Below are 17,824 nucleotides of genomic sequence, written 5' to 3' on the forward strand. Positions count from 1 at the left end.
TTCTAGGGACGAAATAGGGGATTTGATACTGGTCAGATAGTGGCAAGTACTTGAATCTAACTAGAAATGTGTGCAACTAAAATGTATAGCCTAATAAATAAGAAAATTAGATGGAAATATTCAAAGAAGGTTCTCTTTCTTTCTCGTTATTTTAATAATAACGTGTATAGATCACCGCTGTGCGATGTGTTCTAGTGATAATCGAGATGATAGACCATCTCTTACTTAGCTGCCCATTCACTCGGGCCGTATGACTTTCTTGTTATTTGGGATTTAAGTCTAAAAACCTTCCATCCTTGTTAGATATTTAGTTACTGTCTATCTACTCAAAGCTTTCAGCGGACGACATTGACTATTATTTTTATCTTCTATGGTGCATATGGAAAGCCTATTGTAAAAATGTTTTCAACTGCAAGAAAGTCTCCCCGTCAATGCCCCTAGTTAGAGCATCGTAGCACCTTAAGCCGGCCAATTGCTCTATCTTTGCTGTTGGTTCAGCAACGAAAGCTTGCAAAGCAGGGTGGGTGGATGTGGCATGGAGAAATACATTACGAGGAGGTATTGGCATTTACATTAAGTTAAACTCTCACACTAGCCCCACTGGCTAGATCCATCTACATTGAGCACTATCCTAGCCCTCTGATGGGTGAAGTGCAGGCTATTTTGGCGGGCCTAGTCGGAGCTTTCTAACCTTCATCCACAAAAGGCGATGTGGCTGTTTAGCAACAACCAGTTATCGGTAAATTGGATCAACGATCAAACCGCAAATCCTGATTGGGTAACCCACTATATTGTGCTGGACTGTAAACATCTGCTTTCATTGTATCCTTAGATCAAATTAGAATTCACTAGTAGATGCAACAATTACCCTGTGCATTTTCTAGTCCGATATGCTGTTAGCCTAAGGTCGTCTTCCAACCTATTGTCAGGCGAACAACTAGACGCTATCTGTAATCGGATCTAATTCAATGACTATGGTCTATGGACCTTTTTTCTAAAAAAAAACGAATACGGATATGAAGTTAAATCAAATTAATCTAAGTCAATATTCGACAGTAAAGCGGCAAGATCCCCTTTCTACTCAAATTATTGGTTTCACTAATTTCTCAATGATGCCCAAATGGGATGACATAGATTACCAGACTAAGATGGGCTTTGGGCCTCTTATCCTCGTTAATTACTTCCTCTTTACTTGTTGTCCGCCATTGGCCTTGGCCTAAAAAATTGCTCAGCTTTACTCTCTTCAGGTTTCATTCCCTTCCATCGGTTTGGATCAAACAAGCGGCTACAAGAATTTCTCCAGTCCATAAATTAGATTCTGCAAACAAGATCATTTTTCGCTTATTTGAGTGCTTATGCTGATGCAAACTTGGGGAAAACTTTTATTGCGACAATTACCTTCAAACGCACCACCTTTCTGATGGCCAAAATTAAGCCTGGCATGAGGCACTGAACACTTGCGACATCATGTTTTAGGGTGTAAACCTGGCAAATGTTATACGATTAGCGTAGATTGTTCTATTGCAAGATTAATTTTAGCAAAAGAGAAGACATGCATACCTCTCCTGGACCAGAGAAGTGAACTGCTGTAGTAGAAGTGAGACCTGGAAGGACCAAGCTATGAACTCGCACTCCATCTTCTCCAAGGATCTGACCTCTTGCCTGGTAAAACACAACCATTTGATTTATAGAAGATACTCCATCTTCTCTCTTTTTGAACTGTATACTTTGATATGAAGAAACTCAACTTTCTATACTTACTGGATTATCTGTTGTTATATCTTCTCTATTATATAATTGACCAAGATCTGATAGATTGTTGGCAATCTGGATTGCTTCTTGTGATGGCAGGTCCTGTCAATGAGAGTAATCAGCAGATGCATCCCATGTTAAAATGGTGCAAAATGGAACATCCGATACCGTTGAGTTAAATGCAACTTACAGATGGATTAGACCTTGATTCGACGAGCTCAACATTGTTGTAGTGGAATGAAGCTTGGATTGCAGCTTGCTGAAGTAGCACAGAGCCAATGGACAACGTCGGCGCAATTAGGCAGCCCTGATACAGAGAACACTCATAGCTTTGAATTTCATATTGGTAATTGCTATAAGATGATACTCAAATGATGTTGAACTGCTAAGATTGCCAGTAGTATAACTAAAAACAGCAGTTAGAAAGCTCACCATGCTTGCTTTTTCACAAAATCCTGACAGCTCAGTTACTGTCTCTAACTGAATCTTTGGTACATAAACAACACTGCTTAAGCCAAATGCTGCTGCCTGTGAGCTCATTAGCAATTTTAGAGAAGAACAGAGATAAGGTTTGGTTGAAACTAAAGAGTCTACAAATCGTAAAAACAAGGCAGATTGGTTATCAAGTATTATGGATAATTTTCAGGAAATGCCTTTGAGAATTCTCTTAACTGTGTACATATCCATGTCAATCATATGCACATTCTTTGTCTTTGGTTCTGAATTTATTTGTTCTCAGGATCATCCAGTGAACAACTGAGGTTCCTATTTGAGCACTTGGCCAAGGTCATCATATCTATGTATGTCTGACATGCCACTAGGAATCAGGTCTACGGCAATTGAGAAGCACATACTGAATCAATAATTATCTCATCCTAGATTTGAACAGTGGCCAGAAAATGCATCTAAATTTGTCTTTCATTTTTCGCAGGCTGATAGCGTACCTGTTTAACATTGTCATAAACGGTCGAAGGTTCAGTGAAATCGACGACGACGCCGGTTCCTCTCGACTGGCAAACAAAGCAATCTATCCATTGATGAGCAGAAGAAGAACAAGAGAGGAGGATCAATAATTCAAAGGGAAACCAATACCTGTGCTATAGAGCCTAAAACCATCGTCAGATCATTAAGCACTGGAATCTCTAACGCCTCTTCCATTCCACAGATCTAAACAAAAGGTTAATTTACACAATAATTCTATGAACAAAGTGCGAAAAAAAGGAACTGGAAGATCGGAAGACTTTGATAACCTTTCCAACATCTTGTCCTACTAATTGACTATCCACAGCACCAGCCAACTCCAACCCCCTGGCTTTGCTCACAGCCAAGACTGCAGCTCTCCCTATCTCTTTGGTTGCTCCATTGATCACCACCTCTTCCCATCAAAATAAAAGCCCAAGAATAATGCAGCAGAAGGAGAGACATCTAACACCTTAGTCCTCAGGTTGGTACAAAATGCAGTTGAGCCCCTGCTTCTATGAGCATAGAGAAAAGAAGGGTTACCTTTATGTTGTTCTGGGAGGGTTGCATGGAGCAAGTAAAGATGCTTGCCAGATTGGTTCTTCTGGAGGTCTTCTTGTGTGGTTTGGAGTAAAGTGGGCAGCGCAAAGCTGCCATTCTTGCACACTGCTGCATTGAAGTGGCTTTGAGCCAGTGCGATTGTTTCTTGGCAGGTGATAAGATGTGATTGATGGCCTTATCTTCTCACGGACTTATTGGTTGGTTTGAAGCTCTGGCTTGCTTGAGTAGTTTTGGTTCATTAGGTTTATTTGGGTCGGGTAGAAAATTTTAGTAATCAATAATGTTCATCATAATATTCTTATTTATATTTTAAGCCATCATTTACTTGTGAAATAAGACTAGACTTATACCGGTATAAGTTTCCTTATACCGAATATAATAAGTAAATAACCACTTACGACTATACTCGTTTATTACTGCCTACCTTTCTCTATCACTAACTTTAGGAAGTTTGAAGGGTACCCACAAGTTCTAAGTCCTAACTCTAAGCAAGTTGTTGGTAGCTTGACTTGAAACAATAGTTTGACAGCAATTGGTTAAGAGCAAAGCTTGACAGCACAATGATAAAAAATACTGAATAGTTTTGTATATTGGCTAAGAAACTTAGTAAAATCTAAGTGTTTTATATCAAGAAATGATTGACTCTTTGTCTGACTTATATATAATATTAAGACTCTTTAATTATTAAAAAAAACCATCTCTTCTCTCTCTAATTTTTTATATATATATAAATTATTATTTTATTTTTAAAAAAATATCACTTCAATTAACTACTTATAGAGTTGTTCTTATTCGGATTTACATATAAAAAAAGGACAAGAAAATTTCTTATATAATAGTGAGTTATAGAATCCATTCACACTTTAAGTTCAATCGTCCTTTGCAAATCTATTAATAGTTGCTATGCTATTTTTAAATTCACAAGCTTGGCCAAAATCATCAAATTAAAATTTCTTGATTTAGTTATAAAAGAGCTTTTTTTTAATTGAAGTCCGTTGAAGAAGCTAGAGATCTTTGGAGTTGTTAAAAATCTGATTAGTTAAAATAAACAACCAAGAAAAAAAGGATATATATATATATATATATATATATATATATATATATATATATATATATATATATATATATATAACGAACTAAATAACTTGGACTAAGAGTGGATTTAGGCATTTAATTGTGGATCGGATCAGATTATAATATCTTAAATCTTAGGGGGATCCGATAAATCTTGAACCCGTGAAAGTTTCAAATATCCGTTTCAAACCAAACCCTCACCTTCGCCACGTGTCGTATTCGTCAGTGCGTTGGAAAAGCTGAGAAATAATGAACCACTCTGTTTTAAACTTTTGATACATTCCAAGCAGCACGATTGCCGCACGCGGAGCCACAGCCGTCCGATTCCCCCAACTATATTATAAAGGACTTCTTTATAAATAACCACCTGCTTTTCGGATTTATTGTGAAAATACCCCGTAAGCGACTCCTTTCATCATTTTCATGAGTATATTTTACAAAACACGCCTCCTTAGGTACAACACAGAATATTTCATGAATGATTCGTAAATCTGGATATTTGAGGGGCGGTTATGCAAAAATATTAGAATGTAAATTCGTTATTTGCAGAAAACCCTATAATATTCGAACAGTCTTCTCTAATCCGGACTCTGGATCAGAGGAATTTGTCGGAGACAACGAGCACCAGAGGAGAGATTCGAATAGTAGAATCCACCTGTATTTTGAAGCCAAAAGCAATACGGTAATAATGCTTCATTCCCCCCTTCCTTCTTTCGATTTTACCAAACTACTCCTCTCTCCTTCTCGATTTTGTTGTCAAATCTCTCAAGTTAAGCCATTGCTTGATGCCCTACCGTTTGCTCGCAGCTTTACTTCTCTTCGGTGGTTCGTGGTGGGTCTTAAAGCGGAAGAGAGAAGAAGGCGTCCAAGCTTCGCCTTTCGGCGACGCTTCTTGCCCAAGCGAAGAGATCCAAAGAGGTACTTTTGGAACCCTTGAGTCCATTGTTCTATCTCTCTTCTTCCTTTTCGATTGGGGAGCTTTGGGCACGTATCTTTGAATCCAATCCTTTTGCTCTCTCTCTCTCTCTCTCTCTCTTCCAAGCCAAGTTTTCGACCGGCTCCACCGGCACCGACGGGTTTAAGCCGGTTGCTCTCACCGGCAGGGGGAAGGGTGTTCTTGGAGTAACAAAATGACTGTAATACCCTCGTAAGGGCATTTTGGGGATTGTATCGCGGTTCCGGAGGTGTTGTTCGAAAGGGGAGGTCTTGTCCTCCCCTGGCGCTACCCTTTATCAAACACGGGCCGAGCTCACGTGCGATTGGCTCGTCTTTGGAGGCAAAAAAGATGGCCATGCCATTGAGTTCGAATAAAGACGCTACGATTCGTGACTCGGAAGTCGGAATAAGCCTGATTTGGCTCATAATTTTACTATAATATACTTGTGATGGGGGCTATCATATCCATCATGCATGGCAAACGCCCATCTACTTTACCCCTAGTTTCCCCCATACCTTCTGAGTCGCATACAATAGAGCTGCTACATAGGGTAACGCCATGACTTAAGCTACACTAGCTAAGGTTGCCTATTGGCCGGTTACCTGCCCTCAAATATCGGACAAAATCTATTTACTAACTAACATCATCCCTTGTCTGATTAAGCCAGTGTTTATTCCACTAGATTACATTTATGGTGGAACGCCTGCTATGTAACAACTCTCTTATCCGTAAGTTTGTGGCTAGAATTCGAACAATTTCACAAGTGAACAGAATTTTGGATGATACAAGTAAGCTAACAGCTTATTTGAGGAGGACTTAAATTGACCCTCCTTGGCTTTATATATCCCTTTTCAGAACCGTTTGGTTATTGTGCATCCATCATCTTTTGGCTATATTCACAAGGCTACTAATAAGTAGTACTTCTGAATAAAAAGTTGTTTGAAATTTCCACAGGGGACTTCTCAAAAGAAATCCACTAGGGAACATGGGAGGTTACATTTTGCAGGGCTGGAGTGCATAGTAGATTAGTTACCAGCTAGTTTGTCACTTATATGAAGCATAAAGTATAGAGAAGTCACATGGGTCTAGAAGCCCAGTCTCGCAAATTTATAATAAGAAAATTTATTAAAAGCATCTTACATTATCTTTATTAGTATTATTTTTTAACAATCAGTTACCGTGTATTGATGAGTTGAGTTAAACTAGATGCAAAACGATTTTGATATTTTTGAATAAGTTTTTTTTATTAATATTTCCAAAAATGGTGAACATTCTCTACTCCTTTTGACTCATGCAAGGTGCTTTTGAAGTATTTTTAAATCAAAATATAGAGTCATAAATGTCAAGGTAATAATTGCAAAACCTACGGTTTTTCTAATCTTAAGACAAATATGTACAATTACAGGCAATAATTCTTACCTTCTTAGGATAGCAAATAATTGGTAATGATAACTCCCTTGAGTAGACTCCAAATCCACGCATGAAAGTGTCTCAAGCTACTGTCCTTTTTGGTACTTTTCCTCTTTGGTTGGTCGGGCATTGTTTTCAACAAGCGAGCCCCTTCCTGTGATCAGAGAAGTATAGATTCGCCAAAGTTAGAGACAAATAGCTTCAAGAATCTTTCTACCGCTATCTTTATTCTTTTTCTTATTTTCTATCTACTTTCCTAACTGCTCACTTCTTCCCCAGACCAGAGCCATCCCATCCCCGCCATGGCCGACGATCCCACGGAGACCATCCTTGACTCCAATTCCGCCGGCGACTGGCTCACCCGGTCACGCGAGCTTATCCCGGTCGCCGTCGAGAAGGCTCGTGCCGCCGCCGGCTTCCCTGGCCGGTGGCAGTCTATAATCTCCAAACTGGAGCGCGTCCCGCCGTGCCTCTCGGATCTCTCCAGCCACCCTTGCTTCGCCAAGAATGCGCTCTGCTCCGAGCTATTGCAGTCTGTGGCCGCCTCCCTCGCCGAGGCCATCGAGCTCGCCGACCGCTGCTGCTCGTCGGAGCCATTGCGTTCCGGGAAGCTACAGATGCAGAGCGACCTCGATGGGCTCGCCGGGAAGCTCGACCTCAACCTCCGCGACTGCGCCCTTCTGATCAAGACCGGCGTGTTGAGCGACGCCGTGTTGCCTTTGCCGTCGCCACCGCAGCCGGCGGACCAGCAGCAGAGTGTGCGTGAATTGCTTGCGCGGCTGCAGATCGGGCACGCTGAGGCCAAGCACCGGGCGGTGGACGGCCTCCTCGAGGCTATGAGGGACAACGACAAGAACGTCCTGGCTGTGCTCGGCCGCAGCAATGTATCCGCCTTGATCCAGTTGCTCACTGCGACGACACCAAAGGTCAGGGAGAAGACCGCTGCGGTGATCTGCTATCTTGCGGAGTCTGGGAGCTGCGAGAATTTGCTGGTCTCGGAGGGTGTGCTCCCGCCACTGATCCGGCTGGCAGAATCAGGCACTCTGATCGGGAGGGAGAAGGCAGTGGTCTCACTGCAGAGGTTGTCTATGTCCGCTGACACTGCCCGAGCTATTGTCGGCCATGGAGGTGTCCGGCCATTGATCGAGATTTGCCAGACTGGAGATTCCATATCCCAATCTGCTGCTGCCGGTGCGTTAAAGAATCTCTCTGCAGTACCGGAGGTAAGGCAGGCCTTGGCCGAGGAGGGAATTGTTCGAGTGATAATCAGTATGCTAGACTGTGGAATTGTTCTTGGTTGCAAAGAGTATGCTGCAGAGTGTTTGCATAATCTCACTGTCAGCAATGACAACTTGAGGAGGTCGGTTGTCTCGGAGGGCGGTTTGCGGAGCCTTTTGGCATATATCGATGGGCCATTGCCGCAGGAATCTGCGGTTGGCGCATTGAAGAATCTGGTCGGATTAGTATCGACAGATAGCCTTGTGTCACTAGGTCTCCTTCCTAGGCTGGTACATGTGCTGATGGATGGATCTTTAGGTGCCCAGCAAGCAGCAGCGGTGACGATTTGTAGGATATCAAGCTCGCCTGACATGAAGAGATCGATCGGGGAATTCGGTTGCATACCGCTGCTCGTGCGAATGCTCGAGGCCAAGTCAAACAGTGCCAGGGAAGTGGCTGCGCAGGCTGTTGCTTGTCTGATGAGCAATCCGCAGAATGCTAGGGATGTCAAGAAGGATGAGAAGAGTGTGCCAAATCTAGTTCAATTGCTCGATCCTAGTCCAATGAACACCGCAAAGAAGTACGCCATTTCCTGCCTTTTGTCGCTGTCGTCGAGTAAGAGATGCAAGAAGCTAATGATTTCTCATGGCGCAATCGGATATCTTAAGAAGCTCTCTGAGATGGATGTCGCAGGCTCCAAGAAGCTGCTAGAGAGGTTAGAAAAAGGGAAGTTGAGGAACATGTTCAGTAGAAAATAGTCCTATATACATATATGCTTCGCAATGTTTTGCCATTTTAACTTTTTGTATAAAATCATGCTTCATGATCTCTATGAAATAGTGCTGAAGCTGTGAACTGAACATATTTCTTCTTTCTCTTTCTCTAATGTATATGTTAATTATCTTCTCCAGTTTCAAAATTTGCTAACTTAAGTTGGTCATTCCAATTTGGCTTTAGTTTTCATCAACTAGCTTCTCAGAAATTCTATTGTTTTGCAAGTTGTTGCTTTGATGCAGGAGCAAGAATGAATGTTCCTGTCTTTGTACCTTCTTTTGTGTTGTATACTGAAGTTGCTGCTTACCTACTGCCATCAGTAGGTAGTGCAAAAAAGAATGTCTTTTTTTGGAGTTGGTAAGAGTATAATTAGAAGCAACGCAAGGGTATTGCAGAAGACTTGTCGTTTAGAATTAGATAGGCTGCTGACATCAACCAATACTATAAGTAACTTCTTTTGTTCTATTTGAGAACTTACTGTATATTGTTAGCATTGGTTAGATCGTCTCTTTCGACCAGTATTTTGCTGATATGTACATCATAACCTACCTTTAATTAGAGTTAAATAACAAGCAAAAAACTACTTGAAGCACGGGTTAATTGGAGTTTATTAAGATTCAACTATTAAAGTGCTTGTCTTATTCTCCGACCGACTCTTTCTGCACAAGCATAAGGTTCTGGATCTCCTTCAGTTAGTTATAAATAAAGCCATCATTCCGGCATCGCGTTGCTGTATAAATTTTATGAGAATGAAATTATCTTAACTCATATGTGTTTGTTAGTAAATTTGTATTGAATTGGAACTCTAGATTTATTTCTTTTTTTTCCAATGGATTTTTATATAATTGCCACTGATTTTTTTTTATAAAAATATCATTTCATTAGTTGAATCTAGTTAATCATTATTAGAACCGAACGAACATAGATTCAATTTTTTTTTTACTTTTTTATAAATTATTTAAAATAGTTTAAAAGCTATTCATTCAATCTTATTTCAATATCATGGTACAAGAAAAAAAATCTTTTTTTATGAAATATAAAATAATTTACGCTCTCAATTTAAAAAAGAAAGATATTTAAATATCTATATGTGTCTATTAACTTTAACAATTAGAAATATGTTATAAATATTCTGTTAACAATGAACTGTAATAATAATTTGGAAGAGTCAAAAGATTTTGATGGTAATTATAATATTTTTAAAAATATAGTGATAATTATAATATTTTAAAAGCTCTCAATGGCTTTTATATATATATAAAAGGAATATTTTTATCGTTCTTGTTGTTATCCAAAGTTTATTAGTATATAAATTTTTTTTTTCCTTTTTTTTCTTATCATTGTTGACGATATTTATTGGGTAAGAAATTAAAACATTCAGTAACATGTGAAAAAAAGATTAAAGTAAAACTGCAAGAATCCCATTCTTCATCTTCTGACTTAGGAATTTCAGAAAGATAGAGAACTTTCAATTAACGATTAAAATTCACATAATAAATCTCGTAATCAGTATTTTATTGATAACATCAAAGAGTTATAAAGCCCAAAGATCTAACCTTCTTCCACAGCCTAATCCCAAGATGTCAAAGTCACATTGGCCAAAGCCAACTTGAGGAAAACGAGAAGAGACTCGACCACCCTACCACTTCTCTCCATCATGTCAGCCTTCAAAAGGAAGAGAGGATAGAAGCCTCTTAGGCCTTCCTGTGCTTCATTACCCCCGACAAATGACTGCAAGGGTGATCAAGATTAAGACAGGCAAGGAGAAGAGAAAAATAGGAATAGAGACCACATAATGGGAGCAAACCCCCTCTCCTCCTTCTAGCTCAGTCGGCTAGGGAAGAGGAGAAGGGAGAGGGAGAAGATGACGACAATATTATAGTAAAAAAATTAGAGAAACCCCCCGAAAAAACAAAGAAACAAAGCAGTTTCACCTTTATAAAATAGACATACAGGTTGCAGGGCAAAACTTCCTAAATCTATGCCATGACGGAGGTTTTTGAATGGTCACCAAATTTCTAACTTTGCCACCTTTATCGGGTCTAAGGGAGTCATCTTTACGGGTTATATATATAAAGTTTTAATATGTTCTTTGTTCAAGTACAATAAATGAATGCATGGATCTATGTATAAGAAAGGACCCAATGACAATTTTCTAACAAATAGGGATTTTTATTTAAAAGAATAAGATTTTCCAGTTCGACGACATTTGTTATAAGAACTTTTTGCATAAATAAACCCCACTTTCCGAGAACCAACAGCACATCAAAGATATTTTATGCAACCCAGTAGACAATCACGAACTATAATTATAAATATATAAAAAGAAATGGCGCTTTGTGTAAATTGTTATCTAAAGTCCTGACTCCCGAGAGGTCAAAACAATAAAATATTATTTGGTGGCAGTTTTTATACTCAGAAGTGTTCAAAAATAATTAATTATCTAAGCGTTAGCGCGGTCATATTTTTCATTTAAAACCCGGAAACGCAAGCAGGTACATGAATAGATGGGGGTCAAATGATCTAGAATGGATCTTTCTCGCGTTTGATATCAAGTCTTATAGAGGCAGGATAAAATGCTATCCACATTCCATTTCGGTACCGGAGAATAGCGGTGAATTATTCAGACTTTATGCGAGGTGGTGTGAGGATAGAGGTCAGCTGCGCTGGCTGTCGGATCGAGGGTCGGCCAGTCATGGGATTCTCCGAGCGCTGCATTCGGGCGAGTCATTAAGAGATATCACGTTTTGTTTTGATTAGCTAGGTGAGGTCTCTTGCCCGTAAGATGTTCGGTGAAACTTCTCAGAGTACTAGGAGTGATGGTTTGGTGACAGTAGTGATCTGCGATGAAATTAGATAAAATTAGATGTTCCTAGGGATTTAATGTAATCCAGTTTCTGATAAATGCGGCATCTTGTTTATAGTTCTCATTTGATCCAACAAGTTTGCTGGACTGGGCAAGAGTTATCTTTGTATATAAATTTGATCTAAATGTTATCTTTGTATATAAAAATCGCCAATATCATGGCATTGAACAGTTTTTTTTCTTGATAAATATTTCCTGCTAGTTTTAGACTCAAGACTGCATTGTTTTATTTTTCCTTTTCATGTTTGTAAGATTTAAAAAGTTTTGTTATTTTGCTAGGGGTTACCTTGCATTTTGCCTCTTTTCTTCTGCACCATCTTCTTTAACTCTTTTGACTGAAATTTTCATCAAGCAGGTCTCCTTAGGATAGAAAGATGAGCGGATTAGATGCGACTAGAGCAGAGCTTGCTATCATAGTGTTGTATTTGAAGAAATCTGATGCCAGAGATAAGATTTGCAGGGCTATACAATATGCGGCAAAATTCGTGAGCAATGGACAGCCTGGCACTGCCCAAAGTATTGACAAATCAACTAGCATGGCACGAAAAACCTTTCGGCTTTTCAAAGTTATAATCCTCCATCTTCTGGTGTACTCTCGTATGATAAAACAGTTATCTCATGATTTTTTATATATCCCTTTCCTACTTGAACTTGCAGTTCATTAATTATTTGCTTGCTTTTATAAGCCCAACTCTTAAGCAAACTCCTCTTCCACTCGTCTTACTTGGAAAGGTAGATGAACTCTCCGTCTTTGCTAGGGCTGTCTTCTAGTATTTTATACTATTAAACTCCACTTCGGACACTTCTCTTTACAGTTGAAAAATGCATTGCTGACAATTTACTTTTTCCTGGATCATATTGTATGGCTTGGCAGATCAGGGATATATAAGGTTATCATATCTAATCCTTCCCTCTAATTTTTCAATTTTCATTTTTTCTTGTAAATCTAGAATTTTATTCACCCGACTTGCTTTTTATAGAACAAAGAACGCACTACATTGTTGGGCCAGATATCTCTTCGCTTTTGGATGTGTTCCTCAACCTGTACAATTATAATTGAGGTAAATTTTTTGTTTAAATAGTAGTTATCTACTCTGGAGAGATACTCTTTCTCGAGATAACTCTATCCTTTTAAATAAAGGAAACCATTGTTCGTGAATCTTTCTAACATGTGATCTATACTGATATATGTTTTATACTTCTTTATATTGATCTCTCTATTGAAACTATAAATTCACCAGTTTGGCTTATTAAAAGAAGACTGTCACAACTTTATCTGACCCGTCAAGCATGTTTGACTTATTGTTAATCTTTTTTTTCCTGTTTAACTGATTTAACTGTCAATCAGAATGAATTATCAACTCTATGTTTGTAGGTTCTTGACATCAGTGTAGTGATTCAATCAATAAAATCTAACTTGGTTATTGTATTTTGTTTGATCTGTTCTCCGATTGTTATTAATGGCATGAAGTCTTGCTAACCAATGGTTTATAGATGACCCTGACTGCTGAGAATGATCCTCTACATCCATATGTGGATAGAAATGAGAAACCCGGTTACCTTCATCACAGTACTTTATCTGGATGATAGATTAACCGGAAAACGCCTCTCCCTTTGTTCCCAAAAGGTTTGTAGGCTGTCAGATTCACTAAACTGATCACCTTTTGAATCATCACAAAAACAGGAGTTCGACCTAGTAGGTATAATGGTCCTGAATATGAATTCACTTTGGTTTTCCTCAGTAGATCATGTAAAAATTGATTTACGTATGTAAAACTCTCTTATTTACAAGGGTGGACAAGTGTGCTTAATTCTATCATCATAAGCTGTAAGATGACATAACTCAACAACCTATTTTGTACTGACTTAGTGACTTCCGCTAGATAGTAAGATTCTATTGTCCAATATAAGCAAGCATACCTCATCCAAACCTCATGGCATGGACTTGCTTTGCAACCTCATGCTTGATCTCTCCTATCTTCCTCCCTCTCAGTCAGTCTTGTAATTTGACCATGCCATAAATTTTTGAATGGCTGGATTATGCTATGTTGAATTTGGAAGCTTGCTATATTTAGTTTAATATATCACTAATGAACTATTGATGTGATTTAATATTTTAAGAGGAGCCAAACATGAATAGAAGATCCATATTTTAATAAACAGACGTCAACTAAAGTCATGTTATCAATTTAGCAACTTCAGTTTATCTTCGTAAAATTGCTTAGACTGTTTATCTATTTTAGCAGTTTTTTCTTCTTTTCCCATTTATGAAAATATGCTGGCAGGAGTACATCCTTAGGTAGCCCATCAAGATCAATGATTTCTTGATCTAGAAAGTTAAATGACTTTCAGCTTTTAGAGGGAAACACTCAGAAAATAATTTAACTTTGTAATTCTTGCTAGTAAGATCAAGTCCATTTCTAAGTTGACATTCTGGCCCTTGCAAAAATTATTGATTGGAATTTGTCTGATTCAAAGATACAAGTTTGCATGTAATAAGTTGGATACTGAGATTATCGCTAATTCTATTGAACCGAGTTTCCTTCAACTTTTCAAATGTTTGCCTTTGGGATGCGACCAAAATTTACTACCCTTGCAAATGAATCGTAGTTGTTAGGATGGAAGCTCTTCTAATGGAGTCTATATGACGCTTGAATTTGCAAAGGCTTCTAAATAGACTTTTCTGAAATAACTGGAAAACTGCTCCTATCCAGAGTGAACCTATTATTATTGGCAACAATATCATGAGTATAATGCTTCCATCTAGAAGGTGTCAATCTCAGTCATATTTATAGATGAGAGAGAATGTACTCTATAAGTATAGATGCTGCAAGGTAGCTCCATAGAGATAAAATGTAGTAGTCCACGAAAGCATCAATTATTTTACAAGAGCACAAAAAGTTAAGGAATAATTCAGTAAGTGTTCACTTTTTTGCACCTTTCTGCACCATGACAGAAGGTACTTTTATATACACACACATTGTTAAGCTTGAATTCTATTGATCCTAGATATGCCAGTGAGAAATCAACAGATAGGAGATAGCAGGACATGCATAGTGATCTACAAGATTTGTCTATCTAGAAGCATTCATGTGAATCAAAGGTCAAATATGTCAAGCGGACTCAACATGGATGACTGTAATGCTACTAGCATGTACATTTACATGAAATTTATGGACAGATTGTGATTCATATATAAATTATAGCTAGCAAAGTTCCATAGGTTAAGAGATTATATCTCTCTCAGTAAAGCATATTTAGTTTTCTCTTACTTGCCGTTGCTTACAGACCTCCAGATCACATGATTTGGTTTCTTAGTAGTCTAGATATCTTATAGATGAAATAGTCATCAAATTGGATGTCCCATCATTTTTATTCTATTGTTTGTAGGACTAATTGACCTCAGTTTCTACCAATAGGGTATAGCTCAGCTCTATGTACTGACTCAATTTATACTATGCATTTGCAGTAAACTGATAATCTTACACTTAGCTTATTGTAAAATGTCTGAGGGCCTACCAAAAGAATCTTCAGGTCTTAAGACATTATTTTCTATCAATGAAATGTTCTCAGATATGTTTTTACTAGAATAACAAATTGACTTTGAAATTACTAAATGCATGTAACTTGGTCCCAAATGCTTGTATGTATTAAAGTCGTCTGTAGCTTTTCAGGGTTGTTTGATCATATCCGACATTATAAGCTTCAAATTTATACCCCTTGGGTACAAATGTCAAGCTTTCCATTGGTCTTGGTCAGTGGGCGGGTGGATGCAGGAGACTATTTGTTTCATGAAATCATTTAAATATGTGTATTGGTTCCAGATTTCAGAAATTGGGAGGCTCTCTGCATCAATGAAGAAATTGAGGAAAGAACTACATGATGCTGATAGACATAAAGTATGCAATTCTATAACCACACTAAAAAATGATGCTGACAAATATACAACATACAATCCTGTCACAGCGCTAAACAATGAGGCTGATAAATATAAAGTATGTAACTCTGTCACTGCATTCAGATTTAAAATAACTTATCTTCTCTCCTTTAAAATTCTTTTCTGTTCTTTCTAATTGTTAGGATGAGCTATACCACAACAAGCTGAAAAGGTTGAACGGAAGGCTGATAACCTTGATAAAAGCATCTCTGGATATGGTGGTCGCTGTCGGGCTGCTCCAGCTGGCACCGAAGAAGATCACCCCGAGAGTAGTAGGAGGAATTGGGTTTATAACCTCACTTATTGCCTGTTATCAGGTAATCTTCAACATTCAATTAAATCAGAGAAAGCTTTCCGCCCTTTTTTTGGGTTCTAATTTGCCACCCCCTACTGTGTGTAGTTATTTCCTGCTCCAGCAAAACCAAAGATGCCATGACGGTGTATTCGTCAACAAGCTAATAGAGGTGAGCCGGCTAGTCTTCCAGTGGATTCCTTTGCATCAATTGCAGCAATTGAAACCAATCTGATGCGTTTGAACTTTTGCTCTACAAGTCTTGTCCTGAAATGGTTACAGCAGAGAAACCCATCATAGTTTTTCTTTTTTCGAATTGCATTGTGGTTTTTAGTACTTTCCATGCCTGTGCAATTAAAAGTGAGTTTGTTCTTACTGTAATGCACGCTACCAGAAATGTTTGAACTTGGAGGAAACAATCTCCAGTTTGTTGCAAAGTGTGAATTTTGATTCACGTTTTAGTATGGTATTAACTCGTTAATATATCATTGCTCGTATGTCCAAACAAGTCACTGTCCTCCGTGATCCATTCTGATCACATGATGCTTTTCCCCCCACTGCCAAAGTTGTGGTTTTCCTCATTCTTTGGAGCTCTCTGTCCACTGACCATCCAATCGCATCGCATCCCATCTCATCCCAGAGAACTGAAATGATTCACAACTTGCAGTAATTCATCATCCCCAAACCTCCGCTTGGGTTTACGAGCCCTGTGAACTCACCTCAGTTTCCACGATATCCCATCCCGAGTCATATCACGAGGCAAGGTCGAGAGCGGATCCTCCGTATTTCCCCAAAAAAGCGCACAAACCTGCGACCAGAGCCAGTGGGAAAGTGACACGCAGCCGCTCAGAATGGTGGCAGCCTTCCGAAAGGAGCCCCACAGGCTCACGTCTCCTCTCCTGTTTCGGTTTCCTTCTGGCGGATTTGTAAGGCGAAGGACGTGTCAGTCCAACTGCATGGGGTGTACGTGGCGCGATACGTGACGACCTCTCGTTGGCTTCCTGGCACATCGCATCTCCTGTCGGGTTGAATTCCTGCAGCGGTTGCCACTGTATCTCCTGAGCACAGCATCTCTACTTCGCCTTTGTTTCTTTTTGTGTTTTTATTATTTATTATTTATTTTTTCTGTTTTTTGTTTATTTAATTTTTTTTGTGTTGTTGTTGCAGGTAAAGGGTGCAAGAACCCTCAGTTCTTTCTACATTTCCCTTTATCCTGGACACTCGCTTTTGTAGTACATCTACTCAGTAAGTTGTCCCCAAACTGACTCATAACATAAAAGGAGGATCATTTGGATTGAGCCCAACTAAAATGAGCAAACCCGAAGTTGTTTGTTACCGACATATATTGCTGGGCCGTTATCTAATAATTTAAACTTTTAGATCAACAGATTATCTAACATGATATCAAAATAATTTTTTTTTTAAATTTTAATTATGAGTTTTATAAAATAGATGAAGAAGAAAGAAACAAGGTGAATAAATTTTCTGGAAGAAAACTGTAGTCAAGGTAAGGAACAAGTGATTGCTATTGGAGCGTATATTCTGATTGTCTAAGACATATATTCCAATCACAGAAAGGAAATTATTGGTGAAGGACGTAATTCCAATACATATGCTAATTTAGGTCTTTCACGCGTGAGTCAAAAGTCCACGTACACTAATAGAACAAATTATGAGATGGATATGCGTATATGTATATACAGTCTCCTGCCGACAACTTAACCAGATGCTAATCGAGGACCATCACTTTCAATCCCCAGTCTCTCTCGAGATTCAAACACCATACTCCAGTAAACCACATCTAAATCATGGCATTTATTATATGTCCCTATTGATCTTTAATGCCGCCAGTACTCCTTAGCTAATACCATGTCGGCATTTAGAAAGGAAAAAAAATAAAATAAAATAAAAGAGAAGCCTCTTTGCTTGATTTTACCGTCACGGGCGTTCATACTTCTCTCTTGATTTGTCAATTTTCGGTTCAAACACTCATTATCTGTATGTGAATAAGTAGAATTACTTATCCCTTTTCAAGGTGAAAAT

General features: G+C 38.6%; 3 protein-coding genes across 4 annotated transcripts; 2 read left to right on the forward strand and 1 right to left on the reverse strand.

Moving 5' to 3' along the window:
- Positions 1-1,013: 1,013 nt before the first annotated feature.
- LOC140793864 (dihydrodipicolinate reductase-like protein CRR1, chloroplastic) lies at positions 1,014-3,415 on the reverse strand. Its single transcript, XM_073145611.1, has 10 exons — positions 3,256-3,415; positions 3,003-3,125; positions 2,845-2,919; positions 2,697-2,762; positions 2,185-2,280; positions 1,943-2,059; positions 1,762-1,854; positions 1,561-1,662; positions 1,399-1,485; positions 1,014-1,318 (listed from the first exon to the last, which is right to left on the reverse strand). Exons 1-10 carry the CDS (start codon positions 3,385-3,387, stop codon positions 1,286-1,288), a joined length of 924 nt encoding a protein of 307 aa, XP_073001712.1. The 5' UTR covers positions 3,388-3,415; the 3' UTR covers positions 1,014-1,285.
- A 1,503-nt stretch (positions 3,416-4,918) lies between these two features.
- Positions 4,919-8,839, forward strand: LOC140793263 (uncharacterized). 2 transcript variants are annotated; one of them, XM_073144636.1, is made up of 3 exons: positions 4,919-5,029; positions 5,155-5,265; positions 6,974-8,839. In XM_073144636.1, the coding sequence occupies exon 3, from the start codon at positions 6,997-6,999 to the stop codon at positions 8,668-8,670; it is 1,674 nt and encodes a 557-aa protein (XP_073000737.1). In that variant the 5' UTR covers positions 4,919-5,029; positions 5,155-5,265; positions 6,974-6,996; the 3' UTR covers positions 8,671-8,839. The 2 variants fall into 2 exon arrangements, with proteins under 2 accessions (XP_073000737.1, XP_073000738.1); XM_073144637.1 differs by having other exon boundaries at positions 6,979-8,839.
- A 2,356-nt stretch (positions 8,840-11,195) lies between these two features.
- Positions 11,196-16,245, forward strand: LOC140794008 (peroxisomal membrane protein 11E-like). Its single transcript, XM_073145815.1, has 8 exons — positions 11,196-11,450; positions 11,908-12,118; positions 12,210-12,284; positions 12,368-12,442; positions 12,533-12,613; positions 15,377-15,547; positions 15,633-15,806; positions 15,890-16,245. Exons 2-8 carry the CDS (start codon positions 11,927-11,929, stop codon positions 15,923-15,925), a joined length of 804 nt encoding a protein of 267 aa, XP_073001916.1. The 5' UTR covers positions 11,196-11,450; positions 11,908-11,926; the 3' UTR covers positions 15,926-16,245.
- The last annotated feature ends 1,579 nt before the right edge of the window (positions 16,246-17,824 follow it).

The sequence above is a fragment of the Typha latifolia genome, chromosome 8 (genome assembly GCF_019914945.1).
Source record: "Typha latifolia isolate L0001 chromosome 8, TyphaL0001v2, whole genome shotgun sequence".
Classification (NCBI taxonomy): Eukaryota; Viridiplantae; Streptophyta; class Magnoliopsida; order Poales; family Typhaceae; genus Typha; species Typha latifolia.